Source organism: Drosophila kikkawai, chromosome 2L, assembly GCF_030179895.1.
Source record: "Drosophila kikkawai strain 14028-0561.14 chromosome 2L, DkikHiC1v2, whole genome shotgun sequence".
Taxonomy (NCBI): Eukaryota; Metazoa; Arthropoda; class Insecta; order Diptera; family Drosophilidae; genus Drosophila; species Drosophila kikkawai.
The window spans coordinates 32,123,415-32,142,251 of NC_091728.1; the positions used below are offsets into that span (position 1 = coordinate 32,123,415).

At 38.6% G+C, this 18,837-nt stretch overlaps 1 protein-coding gene across 1 annotated transcript in view; it reads left to right on the forward strand.

The window, feature by feature from the left end:
- LOC121503218 (inactive dipeptidyl peptidase 10) overlaps positions 1 to 18,837 on the forward strand; it is a 450,148-nt gene that overhangs the window by 254,662 nt on the left and 176,649 nt on the right. The window contains exons 2-4 of the mRNA XM_070286178.1: positions 3,118 to 3,393; positions 3,597 to 3,870; positions 3,929 to 4,196. Coding sequence (XP_070142279.1) covers positions 3,185 to 3,393; positions 3,597 to 3,870; positions 3,929 to 4,196 — 751 coding nt within the window. The 5' untranslated portion in view covers positions 3,118 to 3,184. The remainder of the gene's footprint in view (positions 1 to 3,117; positions 3,394 to 3,596; positions 3,871 to 3,928; positions 4,197 to 18,837) is intronic.

An 18,837-nucleotide genomic window follows, 5' to 3' on the forward strand; every position in this document is an offset into this window, starting at 1 on the left:
CCTCATGCACAAAATAAAAACACTCTTGCCGGTATACACACACAAATTACTTGAGTCGTATCTCTACAACAGAGTCTTCGCAGTGAGGTGCAACGCAACAACATCCGGCACCTATTCAATCGAAGCTGGAGTCCCACAAGGAAGTGCACTTGGGCCTACCCTATTTGTTCTATACACAGCGGATATCCCCACAAGCGACCAGCTAACATTATCCACTTTCACTGATGACACTGCGATCCTCAGCCGTTCCAGATGCCCAGTCCGTGCAACAGCCCAGCTCGCCAACCACCTCAAGGTAGTCGAGAAGTGGCTATCTGATTGGCGTATTAAAATAAATGAACAAAAGTGTAAGCACATAACGTTCACCCTCAACAGACAAACATGCCCCCCGCTCTACCTGAACAGCACACTGATCCCCGAAGTCAACGTGGTAACGTACCTGGGCGTCCACCTGGACAGACGCCTAACATGGCGAAGACATATTGAATGCAAGAAACTTCATCTAAAACTAAAAGCCAGCAGCCTACACTGGCTCATAAACTCCCGATCGCCCCTGTGTCTGGACTACAAGGTCCTGCTCTACAACTCCACACTAAAGCCAATATGGACGTATGGCTCCCAGCTCTGGGGGAACGCGTGCAGTACCAATCTAGACAACATACAGCGCGCCCAATCAAAAATCCTGAGAACTATCACTGGGGCACCATGGTATATTCGCAACGAAAACATCCACAGTGATCTCGGCATTCCTGCAGTTAAGAACGAAATAGAAAAAGAAAAAGGGTCGTACAAGGAAAAACTCTCCACCCATCCAAATCCTTTAGCAAGGGACTTGATACGAGTTTCCAGAAGAAGCCGCCTACTACGTAACGACCATCCAACCCAGCCATAATTATTCAGGGCCATTTACTCTGTACCAGTCTCATGACTGCTAGTTAGGTAGTATTGTAAGATTTGATACACTTATTGTTAGTCTCATAAATGAGAATTTTCAATAAATAAAAGCAAAGCCTAAAAAAAAAAAAAAAAAATATAATTGACTTCATTAATTTAAACTTTTTTCTTTAGTGTTTGTATTTGTTTATTTATATTATATCTTACTTATGTACTTATATATATTATAATAATAATATGACTGCGCAGTCGTTGTATTCTGAGTATTCTAAGAATTCTTTGCTGCCTTCATTCATTCATTATGTTTCGCACACGCATTCACTCAATTCAGTGCGTTATGAATACTCAAAATTTCGCAGGATTGAGTACAGAATGAGATGCGAACTCGATCAGCTGAATGCGTTATACTCAAAAATGAGTACAACATTCAGAAGTACTCAGTGAAGCTTATGCTTGAATGCGGCCATGCAGACCTCTAGTACGCATGCAAGCAACCAATCCTTTTTTTTTTTAATTCCTTAGCGTTTACTAATTGCTAACAGAACAAGCACGTGCTTGGTGTCGCAAGTTTCACTTGATATGTACTGTACATAGTGCATCAACGTCTTGCAATCTTTCCGCTATTCAGTTGGTCTCTAAAAGACTTTCGGATAGGAACCACATAGTTAGTAGGTTTTGGTGATTTTAACATCCCAGGCGCTATTTGGTCCCTAGATAATTCCATTAACCTCAACACATCACAAAAAAGGTGGTTTACCAAAGAGCACTTCAATTAAACGGATAATTTACCAAAGGTGGCTTAAGGGAGTTCGCCGGGCTTACTAGTTTCATATAAAAAAACCATTTACTTTGTATTTCGGGCAGACAAAGGTTTCCGTTTTTCAAATTGAAAAAATCGTTCGTTTTCGAAAACCGCAGCACCGATTTTTCTTTTTCAAAAACGAAAACGAAAAAAAATTTCGTTTTCGATTACCGGAGCAGGCCTGAAAGATAGCGAGAAACATAGTGCAGATAAAATCTGACGCAATCTGTGGTTTTGCTGTTGTTAAACAACCTAAATAATTGATAAACTATTCATTTATTTCCGACATTAGCCTCTTCAGCCATCTTTGTTTACGTTTTCATGACCCACAGCTGATTGATCAGCTGTAATTGGAAGCGGATGCTGTTTATTGCAAGCTCTGTAGTAACACGAGTTTGAATTTGTAAAATCCCAACCGTTCCACATAAATGCACTGAGATGGAAGAGAGTAGAAGTAAAGTAATTTAAGTTATAAAATTCAGATTACCGAAGTTATTTGTCTTTCTTGTTATACCCTTGCAGGGTATTATAATTTCAGTCAGAAGTTTGCAACGCAGTGAAGGAGACGTTTTCGACCCTATAAAGTATATATATTCTTGATCAGCATCAACAGCCGAGTCGATCTAGCCATGTCCGTCTGTCCGTCTGTCCGTCTGTCTGTCTGTCCGTCTGTCCGTCTGTCTGTCTGTCCGTCTGTCTGTCTGTCTGTTTCTACGCAAACTAGTCCCTCAGTTTTAAAGCTATCTGAATGAAACTTTGCATATAGTCTTCTATATGCTCTCACTGCTATATATGTCGGAACGGGCCGGATCGGACGACTATATCATATAGCTGCCATACAAATGTTCGATATATTTGTAGAAAAAAAATTATAACTTTGCTGTTTTTCAACATTTTTGCACCATTTTTTAGATATGGCCATTCTATATTATTTTAGAATTTTGTTATAAATTTTATCAAAATCGGACGACTATATGATATAGCTGCCATAGGGACGGTCGAGAAATAAATAGGAAAAAAAATTATAGTTTCGTTGTTTTTCAACGTATGTTTATCTACTCTGAGATATAAGCTTTTTTTATTATTCTAGAATTATGGTATAAATTTCATAAAAATCGGACAACTATATCATATAGCTGCCATATAAACCGATCGGTAGATGTAGAGAAAATGTAAAACTGTAACTGTCAAACTTTAAACATAATAAGTATAGGTAAAATTTAATGAAACTCTGTTTTGTGAGTGTTTTCAGCATTTAAATCTATAATATAAACATCGAAACCAATCTGCAAGGGTATACAAACTTCGGCGTGCCGAAGTTAGCTTCCTTTCTTGTTATATTTTTAAATCCTATCGAAGAGTGGAATTTCTTGCTTGTTTTAATTATTTTTGATTAAAGTACAATACTATGTATCTTTCAGAAGCTGTCCATGTCCACTCATCTTAATCGTCAGACACATTGGTTCTATGATCAGCGCTCGCTAAATAATGCATGCTAATGTGACTTCAGATCGTGTTGGAGGAGGAGGTGGTTCTTGGAGACTACCACCGGATGAAACTTTACAAGTGCAAGATGCAAAACAAAAAGATCATGATCTAGAACTGGATGAAGGCCACAATTGGCGAAGTATAATCTTCTCATTAATTGTAATTAGTTTCGTAATAGCTGGTATAATTACTGCTATATATTTATTGGGGTAAATACAAAGTTATCAGAATTAAAAGCTTTGCTTGAATGCAATTATTATAATCGGAGTAGTATTGGAAATAATAGATAATAATGACAGAAAGTCTGTGATTTTTGGCTAGATCCCAAAAATAAATTGAATTCAATCAAATTACATGAAAATAAGAAGCGATTTTACGCTTGATGTATACAATAACGATTTTTTATTTTTAGATATGTTGATGAGCTTTTATATTGGTCGGGACGTAGAATGATTTTGGATGAATATTTACAAGGAGACTTGGTGCCGAGAAGATTGGAGTCATCATGGGTAACTACTCAAAAATATGTATTTCAATCAGATGATGGCGGTCTAGCTATTTTGGATTCTACTACTAACCTAATAAAAGTTTTAGTAACTAACCACACTCTTCGCCAATTAAATGTGCGAGGATATTTATGCTCTTACGATCTTAAATATGTTTTACTTAAGCATAATGTAAAAAAGGTATGCTATTATTGATATTTTTATAATTTGCTATTTTAAATTCTAAATCTACTTACAGAATTTTCAAAAATCATTCACAGCATTTTATACAATATACGATGTTGAAAATGATCACCACATGCCAGTTAAATTGAAGGACTCGTTAAAGGTACAAAGAACAAGACTTCAATATGCAGCTTGGCTTGGCAATACGACCGCATTAGTATATGTGGTTGACAATGATATTTTTATTCGTCGATCCCCTTTAATAGAAGAAGATATTCGCATAACTACAACGGGGGAAGAAAATAAAATTTATAATGGAGTTCCCGATTGGCTCTATCAAGGTATATAATTATTACACGTTACTTATGTATATTAGAAAAATCAACATTTTTGCGGGGTATTATAACTTTAGTCAGAAGTTTGCAACACAGTAAAGAAAACATTTCCAAACCTGTAAAGTATATATATTCTTGATCAGCATCAACAGCCGAGTCGATCTAGCCAAGTCCGTCTGTCCATCCGTCCGTCTGTCTGCTTCTACAGAAATTAGACTCTCAGTTTTGAAGCTATCTAAATAAACCTTTGTAGATAGTCTTCTAACTAATTTCACTGTTATATAAGTCATATAGTTGCCATAGAAAAGATCGGAACATTTTTAGAAAAATATTTTAACTTTGCTGTTTTCAACAAAATGTATTATTTTAGAAATTCGGTTATAATTTAACGAAATTCGAACGACTATGTTATATACATAGCTGCCTTAGGAAATTAATTGAAAAAAATATAAGCTGAGATTTTAAAACTGTAAAAATATAATAAAACTGTATATTACTGTATATTACTTCGTGTTTCTTTCAGCATATATATTAATAATTTCTATTATATTAGGTATTTAAAAAATATAAAATATAAATATTTTAAAGTTTATAAATTTATAATTGTTTTCATTAAATTTTATCGAAACCAAATTAATTTTTTAATTAATATTACCAGAATTTATCTATTCTTAATAAATCAATTGCAAATTGCAAGAGTATACAAACATCGGCGTGTGGAAATTAGCTTCCATTCATTTTTTTCGTTATACGAATTTTAATTTATTATAGATATCCCCAAGCATTTATTTTAGTTTTTTGTACCAACACTTAATTGCTTATATATTTATAATTTTTTATATCTTTTTACGTTCAGATACATTTTTTCTGCGTAATGTCACCGATTAAGGTGGGATATACATGTAAGAGGTCAAAATTTGGCAATTTTTCGTGAATTTTTTTTTATAAGAAGTAGTCAAGCAATCGTCGTGAAACTTTGGAGATAGTTAAAAGTACAATCCGAGATGAAAAAAAAATTAGTTATAGACAATATTTTCTAGCGTTAGGTCTAGATCTGGCCCCCTGCAGGCGGATCTAACGAAGTAGCTGGGAGGAGCGGGGTTTGGCCCTAGTTGGTGGACTGCGCGCAGATAGTCAGGTGTGGGACAAGGTCGGGCCCTTGCGTGGCAGATCTCGCGGAAACAGGGTATCGAGTGCGGTCCGTATGACCACGCCGTACAGGTAGTATAGACTTGGGGTTTTGATCTGGCCCTTGGATGGCGGATCAGGAATAGGGGAGGGTGTCGAATGAGGTTCACCACATTCGCCCAGCAAGCATAGGAGGGAAGAAGATCTGGCCCGTGCCGGCGGATCTTGATAGCAGGAAGGCGTTAGGGACGGTGCGAGCTTAGGCACGACGATCGCTCATCGCGAGTGACGTCACCCGAACCCACCTATCGTGACCACGACAGCGGCCAACCGCACCAATCACGCACCCTAATCACATCACCCGAACAGGGTATCCTCAAGCCGACTCCGAGATAGTCGCATCGCCCGAACAGGGTATCCTCAAGCCGACTCCGAGATAGTCGCATCGCCCGAACAGGGTATCCACAAGCCGACTCCGAGCTAGTCGCATCGCCCGAACAGGGTATCCACAAGCCGACTCCAAGCTAGTCGCATCACCCGAACAGGGTATCCTCAAGCCGACTCCGAGATAGTCGCATCGCCCGAACAGGGTATCCACAAGCCGACTCCGAGATAGTCGCATCGCCCGAACAGGGTATCCACAAGCCGACTCCGAGATAGTCGCATCGCCCGAACAGGGTATCCACAAGCCGACTCGGAGCTAGTCGCATCGCCCGAACAGGGTATCCACAAGCCGACTCCAAGCTAGTCGCATCACCCGAACAGGGTATCCTCAGGCCGACTCCGAGATAGTCGCATCGCCCGAACAGGGTATCCTCAAGCCGACTCCGAGATAGTCGCATCGCCCGAACAGGGTATCCACAAGCCGACTCCGAGATAGTCGCATCGCCCGAACAGGGTATCCACAAGCCGACTCCGAGATAGTCGCATCGCCCGAACAGGGTATCCACAAGCCGACTACGATACAGTCGCATCGCCCGAACAGGGTACTCACAAGCCGACCCACTGGACCCTAGTCGCAGTATCGCATCACCCACCACCGGGTATCATCATCAGCCAGCCAGCTGATCACCATCGAAGACAGAGACACGGATCTACCCGCAACCAGGGTATCAACGAGACATCACCACAGCAGCAACCACATTGTATTCTTCCCACAGGTTTCACTATAGCTTGATCAATAAAGATTGCATTAAAATTACCTCTCTCCTCTTGCCTATTTACTGAGTATTGGGACACGAGGGGCTCGGACACTACAAATTTTCTGTACGAACCCCGACTCCGGCGAGCTAGGCCGAGCACCCCAAAAGAGGGTCGTTACAAAACGGTACTTTCATTGATTCTTGATAAACTTTTGCAAGTTTTAAGAAATTGAGGGCGTTATGACATAGGTAGAAAATGTCATAAGGCCCACGGGCGCTGTGACATTTTCGGTGCGGGCAATATGACACTTCTAAAAGCGACAGAACGCCCGCGGGCGTTATGACACTGGGCGTTATGACATGCACCCAAATCAGTTGAGGTAAATATTCCGTTATCCAGCGTTTCAACAAACGATCCTTAATACATTGTGCAATTCTCCATTGTTTTCGTCCTAAGTCGCACGATAAGCAAAAGCCAATAAAAATAGATTAAACTTGTTATTTTGGATGAGTCCCTACCGCGAGAACAATGGAAAGGAGATCGAGTTATAGAAGTGTATGCTGCGAAGGATGGGCATATTCGAAGTGTAAAGGTCAAAACGGCAACTAGTACTTTAAGACGAATCAGATAGTATCAAAACTCATTATTTTAAAATTTTGAAGTGAATTCCCAAACAATTCACCTGACGTACAGTGGCCGATTTGGCTGTTCTATCTGCAGAAATGGAGTTTTATAATAAGTAACTAAAAATTTACCAAGTTTAAATTTTTTATGAAATGTTTACCTAAAAAGAAATAAAACTTCACACCTTTAATATAATTTAATTTTTTATATTTAAATTTAAAAAAAAAAAGTACAATTTTTTTTGTTTGAATTGTTTGAATTGTTATTTTGTTTTTAAAGATGTTATTTCAAAAAAAAAACAACAAACAAATAAATTTAAATTTTCCGAGTCTGAATCGGAATTTTCTACTTGTATATTGTACTCTACAAGTAGATTTTAACCTTCAATTTCAAAAGGAAATATTTTGCTCGGACTATTGGCCGCATTTTTGCTTAAACTTGATATTACTGGATCCGACGATACCAAAAATAAGTGCAAAGGATCCTTCATTGTGTTAGACCGAGAGTTTTTCTAAGTATGGTTCAAGCGAAAATTGCTTAAGTCTTTGTTTCGGGCTTCCAAGGCTTCTTCCGACATCATTCCGATTGGAAGTGGTACATTCTTGATAATATCCGCTCCTTGAATCAAAATCTTGTGCACTGAGGATGGCATGTAAAACCACGGGTATTGTTCAACAAAAATGCGTGCAGTTTCAAATGCATAGTCGCGAAATTTTTGAATGCCAATGGTATATCCCGAAGCCATACAGCGCAAAATTAATGATAACCTTTTTAGTATTTCCACTGTTAGTGTTGCCAGAACCTTATATTGGAATATCAACCAATAATCCCATTTCAACCCGAAATCTTTCTTGAATGGCTGCTTTTCGTTGATTAACTATGGTTTTATCTGAGCCCCTCACCTGCCACTTTTTAATCGGTAGCCGGTAACTAATGTGTAGCATACATTCAAAGCAACAAATCCAACTATATAAGTAATGTATCTATAATATTTCCCAGTGTAGTTTTTTCTCATAGTTTCTTTTTGGTCTCATTTGTTTGAGCAAAGCCACTGCTTATCTCTGGCATAGCAACTGAATATCAAGCTACTGATAAACGCTGATTTGACACTTTTTTTTGAGGACTATCGATATATCGATAGAGGTAGGATCGGTAGGAACAGGGGGAGGCAAGGGTAGATGAGCGAACCGAGAAAGAAATAGAAGAGAAAGGGTTTTTACCCTTTCCACTAGGCCGTTGCACTGAGCGCCCAAGATTACGGTAAGCCGAAAATTGGAACTCGGGCTACGGAGCATATATAGGGAGGCAGGAGGCTGGAAGAGGGAGAGATTAGCGGGACGGCAGCGGCGCGTTAGCATTGGGAATCGAGTGATTGGGAAAAAAGATTTAGAAAAAATAACGTGAGTAAAGTGGGAAAAAAGAAACCAAAATTTGGGAAATAAATAAGAGTTTTTCCTTGCAGCGTGGCTGTGAACAATATCACAGGCCACGGGTTTTTTAATGTTTTTTGTGTGAGTGGTGCTTTCGCCTCCAAGCCGCTGACAGGATTGGGGACTTGAGCCCTCCATCACACTTGAGCCCTCACTCACCAAGGCACCTGCGCGTCATCGGGCATATCAGCGGCCGCCAGCACCACCGACATCAGACGAGATCCATCAGGCGAGATCGGAAGCCATCTGGAGGACAGCGGTGAGTCCGTTCCAGTCGACCGGTCCTAACCTAGGTGGTCGGCTGAATTTCTGCCGCCTAAAGGGCCATATATTTCCGCCCCGATCCAGGCCGCATGTTCTGCCGCCCATAGAGCCAGCCTTGGCGCGAGCGCATCCCTGCCTAGGGTCACGATCACGTCAGGGATTTATGACTAATACGTACTCTGCCAATGTTAGCATGAGCAAATCTGAAACGGCGAAACATTATAACGAATTAAAGCGCCATGAATTCTAAATAAGCGTGATTACCTGGGGGAGATGAGTCGGTCGCCAGACCGCCTGGAATAGACTCCGGTCCGCCGGAGAATGGGTGGTGCCCCTAGACACACCGGAGGCACCACAGGTTGGGCGGGAGCTTCGTGGCATCCACATCTAAGCCACCAATTAGCCCAAATTGTCGTCCATATCTTTGTTTACTTTTTTTTAAATGTAGTGACGTGAGTTTGAGACGTCTGATATCATCGGTATCGGAATTGTGCGAACTGTGGGCATCGGGTCGAACCCGCCCTGGGCATCCACTGAGCTAGCCCGGCGTTGCCCAGGAGATGCAGTTCCGTTACACACAGTAGAAGTTAAAGTTTAGTTCCTAAGATGATGTGCAGCTGAACAGTTGAGTCGACTACCAAATTAATTATAATAATAAACATAAATTAAACTGATATGAACTAAAACAACATCATCGATCGTTATTATTTAAAAAAAAACAAGAAAGGAAGCTAACTTCGGCACGCCGAAGTTTGTATACCCTTGCAGATATTATTTCATTACATTTTATCTATACTTATTATGTTTACAGTTTGACAGTTACAGTTTTGCGTTCCCAGCTTTACATTTTGTATACATCTACCGATCGGTTTATATGGCAGCTATATGATATAGTTGTCCGATTTTTATGAAATTTATACCAAAATTCTAGAACACTAAAAAAAGCCTATATCTCAGAGTAGATACAAATACGTTGAAAAACAACGAAGCTATAATTTTTTTCCTATTAATTTCCCGATCGTTCCTATGGCAGCTATATCATATAGTCGTTCGATTTTCATAAAATTTTTACCAAAATTCAGAAATAATATAAAATGGCCATATCTAAAAAATTGTGCAAAAATATTGAAAAACAGCAAAGTTATAATTTTTTTTCTAAAAATTTATCGGACATTTGTATGGCAGCTATATGATATAGTCGTCCGATCCGGCCCGTTCCGACATATATAGCAGTGAGAGCATATAGAAGACTATATGCAAAGTTTCATTCAGATAGCTTTAAAACTGAGGGACTAGTTTGCGTAGAAACGGACAGGTGGACAGACGGACAGACGGACAGACGGACATGGCTAGATCGACTCGGCTGTTGATGCTGATCAAGAATATATATACTTTATAGGGTCGGAAACGTCTCCTTCACTGCGTTGCAAACTTCTGACTGAAATTATAATACCCTGCAAGGGTATAAAAAAAACTACAAAACCAAAAACCACAAAAATAAACATATACAATTTGTAGACAGCCCGAATTTAAGTAAATAATTGTGCATTGACAAATTTTTAATGGCATCTAGTTCATTCATTACTTTAGGCGTAGCCAGCCTTACAAATGTCACACGTTTGTGAAGATGATTCAGCAATTACGCTAAACACTTTTCCGTCAATCATTGTCAGCTCTAATTTATGGTTAACTTGAAACCTGCTCAATCTCGTAGGCACAATTCGACAAATTTGCGCCTGTATGATCTCTATTTCGGCTCTTTCCAACTCAGTAGACTCTTTAGCAAACATTATTTAAAGCAGGGACCGTAAATAATGATTATCAATGTTTTCTTTAAGGGGGGGGTAAGGTATTTAATTTTTTTTTTTCGTAAATTTTTTTTTATTTTTTATTTTTAAAGTTCAACATCTTAAGAATATTGTGTCCAAGTTTTACATCGATCAGAGTAAAATTGAGGAAGTTATGCGGAGTTGAACGAAGGTCGGTTGGTGTTCAATGCATGGGAATCACAAAGTTTAAAGCGCTCTCCTGAAAAATTCAATTTTTCAAATCGGTGTACACGATTACAGAAAAACTACTGGACCGATCGATTTGAAATTTGGCACACACATTCTTTAACTAATTCCTCAGGTATTCACGTCGGCCTTTTTTTAAATTTTAATTTTTATATATTTTTAAATTAAGAAATAAGGTTTTTTTTTTAGTCAAAAATCGGTTTTTTGACTTTCAAATTTCCTAAAAAATCACAAAAAAACTAAAAAAAAAAAAAACGCTTCCTGATTACCTCGGGACACTTATCCTTTAACGAATGAGGTATAATTTTTTTAGATCGGATGATCCTGTGGACTGTTAGGATGTACACCGCAAAACAACTTTTTTTGGAGGCGACTCGGGAGATTCCCTATAACTTCTCTACTTCGAAATATTTTTCAATACAAAATTTTTCAAAAATTATTCAAATGTTGTGTTATTATATGGTATTTAATTCATTAAGCTAACTTTAGCCGTTCCGCCACAATAATATTTTGAAAAGTGGCTATTTTTGCACCGAATTAACCTTACCCCCCCCTTAAACAAAATAATCATTCACTTTCGATTCATAGAAGCATTTTAAAAATTTTCGACGAAACCTCTCAGAAAGAAGTTATTACACATTGAGCGAAATTCTTAACGAAAAAATTATCATAATTTGTTGATCGAACTTTTTTCGCTCAAAATAATAATTATTATTCTTTGAGCGATGAAGTAAATATAAAATTATAATTATTAATGGCTGATGGAGGGGGGTGGCTCTAACTCTGAAATGCACTCGATAAATAATAACACGTAGGACTTGTCGGGGTTTTACGCGACGTGCGTCGGGATGTTTATTGAGTAAGAAGTAAATTGGTACTAAATATACAAAGGAAACTAATGCTAGGGAGAGCGGATTGGAAGCTCTAGGACTGGAAGTCCGGAGGAAGAGGGAGAGAAAAGGAGAGCGTACGGGATCACACTGCCTCCCGAAATTAAACGCCTTTCTGGCCTGAACATTCCCCCCCCCCCCTTGCGAGGATACGCAGCAAAAGTAACGGCAAGGATTAGCTCTGGATAGCGTAGGATAACACTGAGCACTCGTTGGTATGGAGAAGAGTGTGGTGATCCTGTCCTCACGACTGGCATCGGTCTTTACTACGACACGATCCCCCGGAATGGTGGTGGGCCAGGCAGTTGACGCAGTACTTCTTTTCGATGACTGCCTGGAGCCGTTTCTTCGCATCAAGCCGGAGAAAACGGTGGCACTTCCGAAGAGGATGGTTCCCTTGGCAGACTCGGCATTGGTAGGATAAAATACCACGGGAACGTCTGCTCTTGCTGTCGTCGTACGGAACCCAGTAATTGGAATCGGCAGAAGTGGTCACTCGTGTGGAGAACGAGGAAATCCTTTGGATGGGTGCAGGAATTTGTGGTCATCACGAGGATTCGGAACACTGGATGAAGTGTTGCTTGGATGCAACAATGTGTGATGCCGACCGTGACAAGTAAGACAGCTGTGGGCGCTTGTGCAATTACGGAATGGATGACCGCTTGCAAAGCAATTTAAGCACAACTGCTTTTTCTCAATGTACGAAGTTCGATTTTCTATCGTCATCTGGAGGAAGCGTGGACATTTACGCACTGGATGGTTCTCTGCAGAACACAAATCGCATCTTTTGGATAAGTGAACAATCCGCGTACTAAAGGATTGTAGTACTCGCGGTGCCACGATGGATTTTGTCGGGTTGGACGGACTGAGGCGTATCGTAGGAGGTTGAATAGAATTTATAGATTCCAGAGTTCTATGACGCTCAGTAAGGAAAGAATCTAATTCCAGCCACGTCGGAATTTCGGTTTTATTTGGTAAGGACTGCTCCCATAATGAGAGCGTCAGCTTTGGAAGCTTCGTGGAGCACAAATAAACCAGGAGGCAGTCCCAATTATCCGCAGGAAGGCCGGACAGAGCTAAGGATGTGAGGCAATTTTGAATTGTATTCTGCAGCTCCTTCAAGGCTGCCGAGGACTCACGTTCAATGGACTGAATGTTCAACAATTTCTTCAGTTGGCTGTTTACCAACGCGCGTTTATTTTCGAAACGCTCAGATAGGTTTTTCCATGCTGAGCGGAAACCGTCGTTGGTCAGTGGCGAATTTGAAACTATGGAATGAGCTTCACCACTCGTCTTGGCATTTAAATAGAACAACTTTTCTACAGGGGTCAGCGTAGGATTGTCGATATAGACCGCTGTGAAAAGGTCCCGGAAAGTCGGCCAGCGAAGATAATCGCCCGAGAAAACTTCCGTTTGGCACGGAGGAAGCCGACAGCCAGATGGAAAGGAATTTTGGGGCGCAGGAGGTTGGACTGGAGCTGCTTTAGCAGAGATCGTATCGATCTGTTCCATGAACTTGGCGGCACACCGTTCATAAATGGAATAGGTGTCGTCGTATTTTGCCTTGAGGGTAGGCAAGGTGTCTGCAGCGCCCTCGAAGCCAACTGAAATTAGCTCTGAACAAGCTTCGTACTCTGTCTCGACCTTATCCCATAGCGCTCGGACTTGGTCGAGATGAATTTGGCATGTGTATTTGGATGGAGTGGGTACTGCTGGATTGCAGACATTAGAGTCGAAGTGCCTCAGACGGTCAGAAATCAAAGTAAATTTGTTCAAAATAGTTGAAGTCATTTTGGATATTTTTTTTTACAAAAATGTAGTGTAAAAATATATTAAAATTTATGGGTCGAAGTTTGATTGGGATTTTAGGAACCAATCGGACTCGTAATAATTATTTTTGAAATAATTATTATATATAATTATTTGTGGAAAATTGTATTTTTCTCGTACGGAATTTAAATCGAGAATATTTGAATTAAATACGGAATTACGAAAATACGGTCACACTAATGCGTAAATGGAAGCACACTTGGATTTCTAACTTAATCGGTTAGTTGGAATTTTAATATAAAATAATTTAAAATTATTTTATTTGTCTGGTCTTATTTGATTGACCGGTGCTGTATTTCGGAACCAATACGTGTGTGTGTATATTTGTGCACTTGCCGTATGCAAGTGCAAAATAGCAGGGATAAGGAGAGGCGGAAAAAATTGCCAAATATCGGAGCGTCGTATGCAGACGATTAAGTATGTATGTAAATACGTATTGCAGCTCAGGATAGAGCGAGGGAGTAAAAAAACAACAAATATATGTATGAATTAAATAAATTTGTAATTTTAGTAGCTGCGGACAGTTATTGTTGTAAATTTGTAAATATAAGTTTCGGAGTGAAGTGGACTGTAATTGTAGTATGTACATATGTAATGTAAATAAATGATAGCGGGAACACAGTAAACGAGAAGGAATTAAGAATATTTCGAAATTGGAAAGTTTTACTGTGGCTTAGGCATTTATTTAAACAAACACTTTATGAATTTTGGAACCCGTAGATTTTGTATAGAAATTATTTGGATATAATTTCTCGAATTGGGGAAAGGTCAATGTTGACAGCGATTGTAGTGGTGTGGAGTGGACTGTATTGACTATGTATGTAAATGTAAATAAATGCTAGCGGGAACACAGTTAACGAAGAGGAATTGAGAACTATTGGAATTAAATTCTCACTGTGGCTATTGCATTTATTTATTTATTTAAACACACACTTTTGGATTTTGGCACAAATGTAGAAAATGAAATTTGGATTTGGAATTGGAACTTATTATGCTGCCGTAGTGTCGGATCAATCGGACTTAGGATTTAGACAAATCATACAGAGAGATTAAGACGAATTGAGCTTCGCAAAACCTAACTGTATGACCGGCAGCAATAATATATTTGAACTTATCTTGTGCGGTGTTAAAGCCACCGGAGCTGCTGGTGGATGAAATCCGGCTCTGATGGACCAAATGATGGAGGGGGGCGGCTCTAACTCTGAAATGCACTCGATAAATAATAACACGTAGGACTTATCGGGGTTTTACGCGACGTGCGTCGGGATGTTTATTGAGTAAGATGTAAATTGGTACTAAATATACAAAGGAAACTAATGCTAGGGAGAGCGGATTGGAAGCTCTAGGACTGGAAGTCCGGAGGAAGAGGGAGAGAAAAGGAGAGCGTACGGGATCACACTGCCTCCCGAAATTAAACGCCTTTCTGGCGTGAACAATGGCAAGTGCGAAATATATTAAGATCAATAGATAATCATTAATCGTTGATTTTTATGAAAACTGCATTACAATGTCATAGTCCCATAATGAATTACACGCTCCTGCAACTGCAGATATTACAAAGGGAATAAATTGCTTATGTCAGGCTGACTTGGTGGAAATGCAAAATGTACTCTTCCTCTAATAATGGATATTGCTTCCAACTAACAGTAATTGACATATTTTCCAAACTTGCGTGGGGTGAAGCTCTTACGTCTAAGCTTCACATGTTTCTGAAGCATTGCAAAAAATTTTCAACTCTGGGCATCGAGTACCAAAGTATCTACAAAGTAATGACGGAAACGAGTTTTTTAATGTACAATTTAAGTCGTTGATGAATCTTGATGATGTAAACATTTTTATATTGCGCGCCTTAGTGTGACCAGCTAATGTAGAGATATCGATAAGAGACCGATCGTAGACTTAAGTTGGATTTTGTAAAAATGAAAGGACGGTCACTTTGGATTTTGGTAAAAAGGAACAACAACGTGTTTTGGATCGGAGAAGAAGAAATTGTGTTAAATAAAAGCCATCCATTGGAAATATTAATAATAAAGAACCTGGGAGTTTACAATGAAATAAATCATTATTCGACATTTAGTACTCTAAAGACTTCCGTTGTCGAACGGTTCAACATAGTGATGCTAGTTCGACGGAAAACTTCGATGTCGATGTTCGTCGATGTTTTTAAAATAGACCATCGATGCATACCTTAACATCGGTATAAAAAAAAACATCGGAAAACATCGGAAAATATTGCTAAAAAAAACATCGATGTTCGATGCATCGATGAATTTTCTACTAAATTACAAAAGGGCTTAATTCTATTATATTATTTATGAATAAAAGCTTCAAACAAGTTTCCGTAGTATTTATATATTTTGTTTTTATTTTTATATTATAAAAAACAAATAAATTCAATAATTATGCTTTCATAGCACTCTTAATTTATTGAAGAATATGAATAGGCAAACAACTTAAAATTAAAAATAATATTCCTTTCATAGCAGACTCTTAATTTATTAAAGCATGTGAATAGGCAAACAACTTAAAATTAAAAATAATATTGCTTTCATAGCAGTCTTTCATTTTCTTTTAAATTATAAAATAGGCAATAAACTTAAAAACAAATATAACAAAATTTCATAGCCGTCTTTCATTTCTTTTAGACATTTTTCATAGGCACAAAAACTTAAAAATAATAATGCTTTCATAGCAGTCTTTCATTTTCTTTTAAATTATAAAATAGGCAATAAACTTAAAAACAAATATAACAAAATTTCATAGCCGTCTTTCATTTCTTTTAGACATTTTTCATAGGCACAAAAACTTAAAAATAATAATGCTTTCATAGCAGTCTTTTCATTCTTAGAGTTTCATAGTAATCTTAGTCGTTCGAATTACAGAAATAATATTTTTTGTTTACGCTTTTCAAAAATAAAATGCGACTTAGCCGATCTGGGCATATCCTATTTCTTTTTCGATTCAAAACATTAGAAGCAGCTGAAAACACTTTTTCAGAGGGAACAGATGATCCCACTACCGGTAAAAATTGTAAAGCTACTCTATGTAAATTAGGATAAGAATTTTTCATACCATCCCATATTTGTAAAGGGTTGCTGTGAAAAGGTGCTAATGGCATTTGCAGATACGACATTACTTCAATATCTACATCGCCATTGGGACTGTGCGACTCTGCCAAATGGTGGTGATGGTCCCAAAAAGAACTCGAATTGTTATTTGTTGAATTTTTCAGGTTTTCCTTGACGTTCTCGGTTTCCATCGGTTTGACGATTGATTTTATTTTTTGGATTCAAGTTTCGCATGCCTGCGCGTCTTTGAAATGCAATTTCTTAAAACGGGGATCAAGGAAAGTTGCCATTGCCAGAATTGAGACCTAAAACAATACATTAAAAATAAATATTTAAGCTAACATATGCTAGATTTTAATAATACCTTCTCGATTGCGCCCATACGCCTATCGATTTCCTGTAGCAAGAAGTCCTTTATGTCTTTTGCATCTGGCATGTTCGGTGTAACATTAGCCAATTTTTCTTTCAAAATGTTTACCATTGGAATTACCATGCTAGCTGTGCAATAGGAATCTCCGCTTATTATATTTGTTGCTTCCTCGAGCGGACGAAGCATTGGAATGATATCATTTAGCAATTGCAACTCATTTCCGTTCAACATAGACAATTCGTTGCACACACTTAAAAGAATATCATTCACAACAGTTTTGAGCTCCAAAAAACGCTGGATCATGTAAAACGTGCTGTTCCATCTCGTAGGAACGTCTTGTATTAATATTTTATCCGTATGTCTTCGCAAATTGTCGCTTGCCACGCAGCTTCTCTTGACAAAAGTGACAATTTCCTTCACCTTGACAATAATTGAGTTTATTCCATTTTTCTGCATGGCAGCTCGCGCAATTAAATTCAGAGTATGGGCAAAACACGGTATGTGCTTATTTCGCCCAAAACTTAGCTCCACAGCTTTAACAATATTTGCGCCGTTGTCGGTGACAACGGCCGTCACTAAGTGTTTTTCAATATTCCAATCGGAGCAGCATGTTTCCAACATATTACCAAGGTAAGCTCCAGTGTGCCTCTCGGAGAGCTCTAAGACACCGATAGTCAATGACGCCATGTCATGTTGATCATGAAAATGCACAGTTATGCCCAGATAACTTCGCATCGTCATCTGGTCGCTCCACACATCCATTGTGATGGTGACAGTTTTGTCTTGCAGCAGTGTCTTGCTGAATTCCTTTAACTGCACGTGTTTATGGTCCACCCATTTCGTTATAGTACCCCGCGAGGGTATTTTGTAACGTGGTGCAACAGTTTTCATTAAGTTAATGAATCCCTCGTTGTCAACAATGGAAAACGGCTGCATGCCTTTTGCGATCATATACACAACGGCATCGTTAATTTTTGTTTTTTGGCCATCGCTGCCGAATTCTGCTGCATTTTCGAAACTTTGCATTATTGACAATTGGGATGCAATCCTTTTTGGCTCAGTCTGGTCGATTTCCACATCTTCCTTATTTATTTTATGTACTGCGCGTAGATGATCCTTCATGTTCGTAGTGTTTCCACACGTTTTTAATATTTTCGCGCATATCGTACATTTAACACTGCTTGTGTTCAGTTTGACGAAATATTTCCAACAAAAGCTGGTCTTTGACGTTATTCTGTAATTTGTAATTGCCATATATATTCATTTAAAACTAATAAGTATACTTACTTTGGCATTTCTTATATATTTTGTAATTTTTTCACTTTACAACCAACGCCGACTCAATAACAATTAGAGACCGACGTTTCGTGAAATTAGAGACCGATGTTTCGTGAAACATCGATGCATCGGTCAACATCGATATCAACAAAAACATCGAAAAACATCGGAAAACATCGCTAAAAAAAACATCGATGCTCGATGCATCGATGTTTTTAGCATCACTAGTTCAACAGGACATTAAAAGAACGCATGTGGAAGGAGTTTTCTTACGATGGGACCTATTATTGGGTTGATATGTACAAAGCCTTAATTTGCTTTTACAACAATAAAGTACACAGGACTATAAAAAGGAAATGCAGACAATGAGAAACATTCCTTGCAAACGGTATAAAATAATATAAAAATGTTTGCAGGTAGCATACTGAAAAACGGTGACAATGTTTGATTTTCTAAATATAAGGACGTATTTGATATCGTACACTCCGAATTGGAATGTTGAAATTTTTACAATATACAAAATTTAAAACACTTATCCGGTAACATACCTATTAAAGGACTTAAGTGGAAAGGAAGTGCTGAAAAAACTCGATTTTCCAACACATAT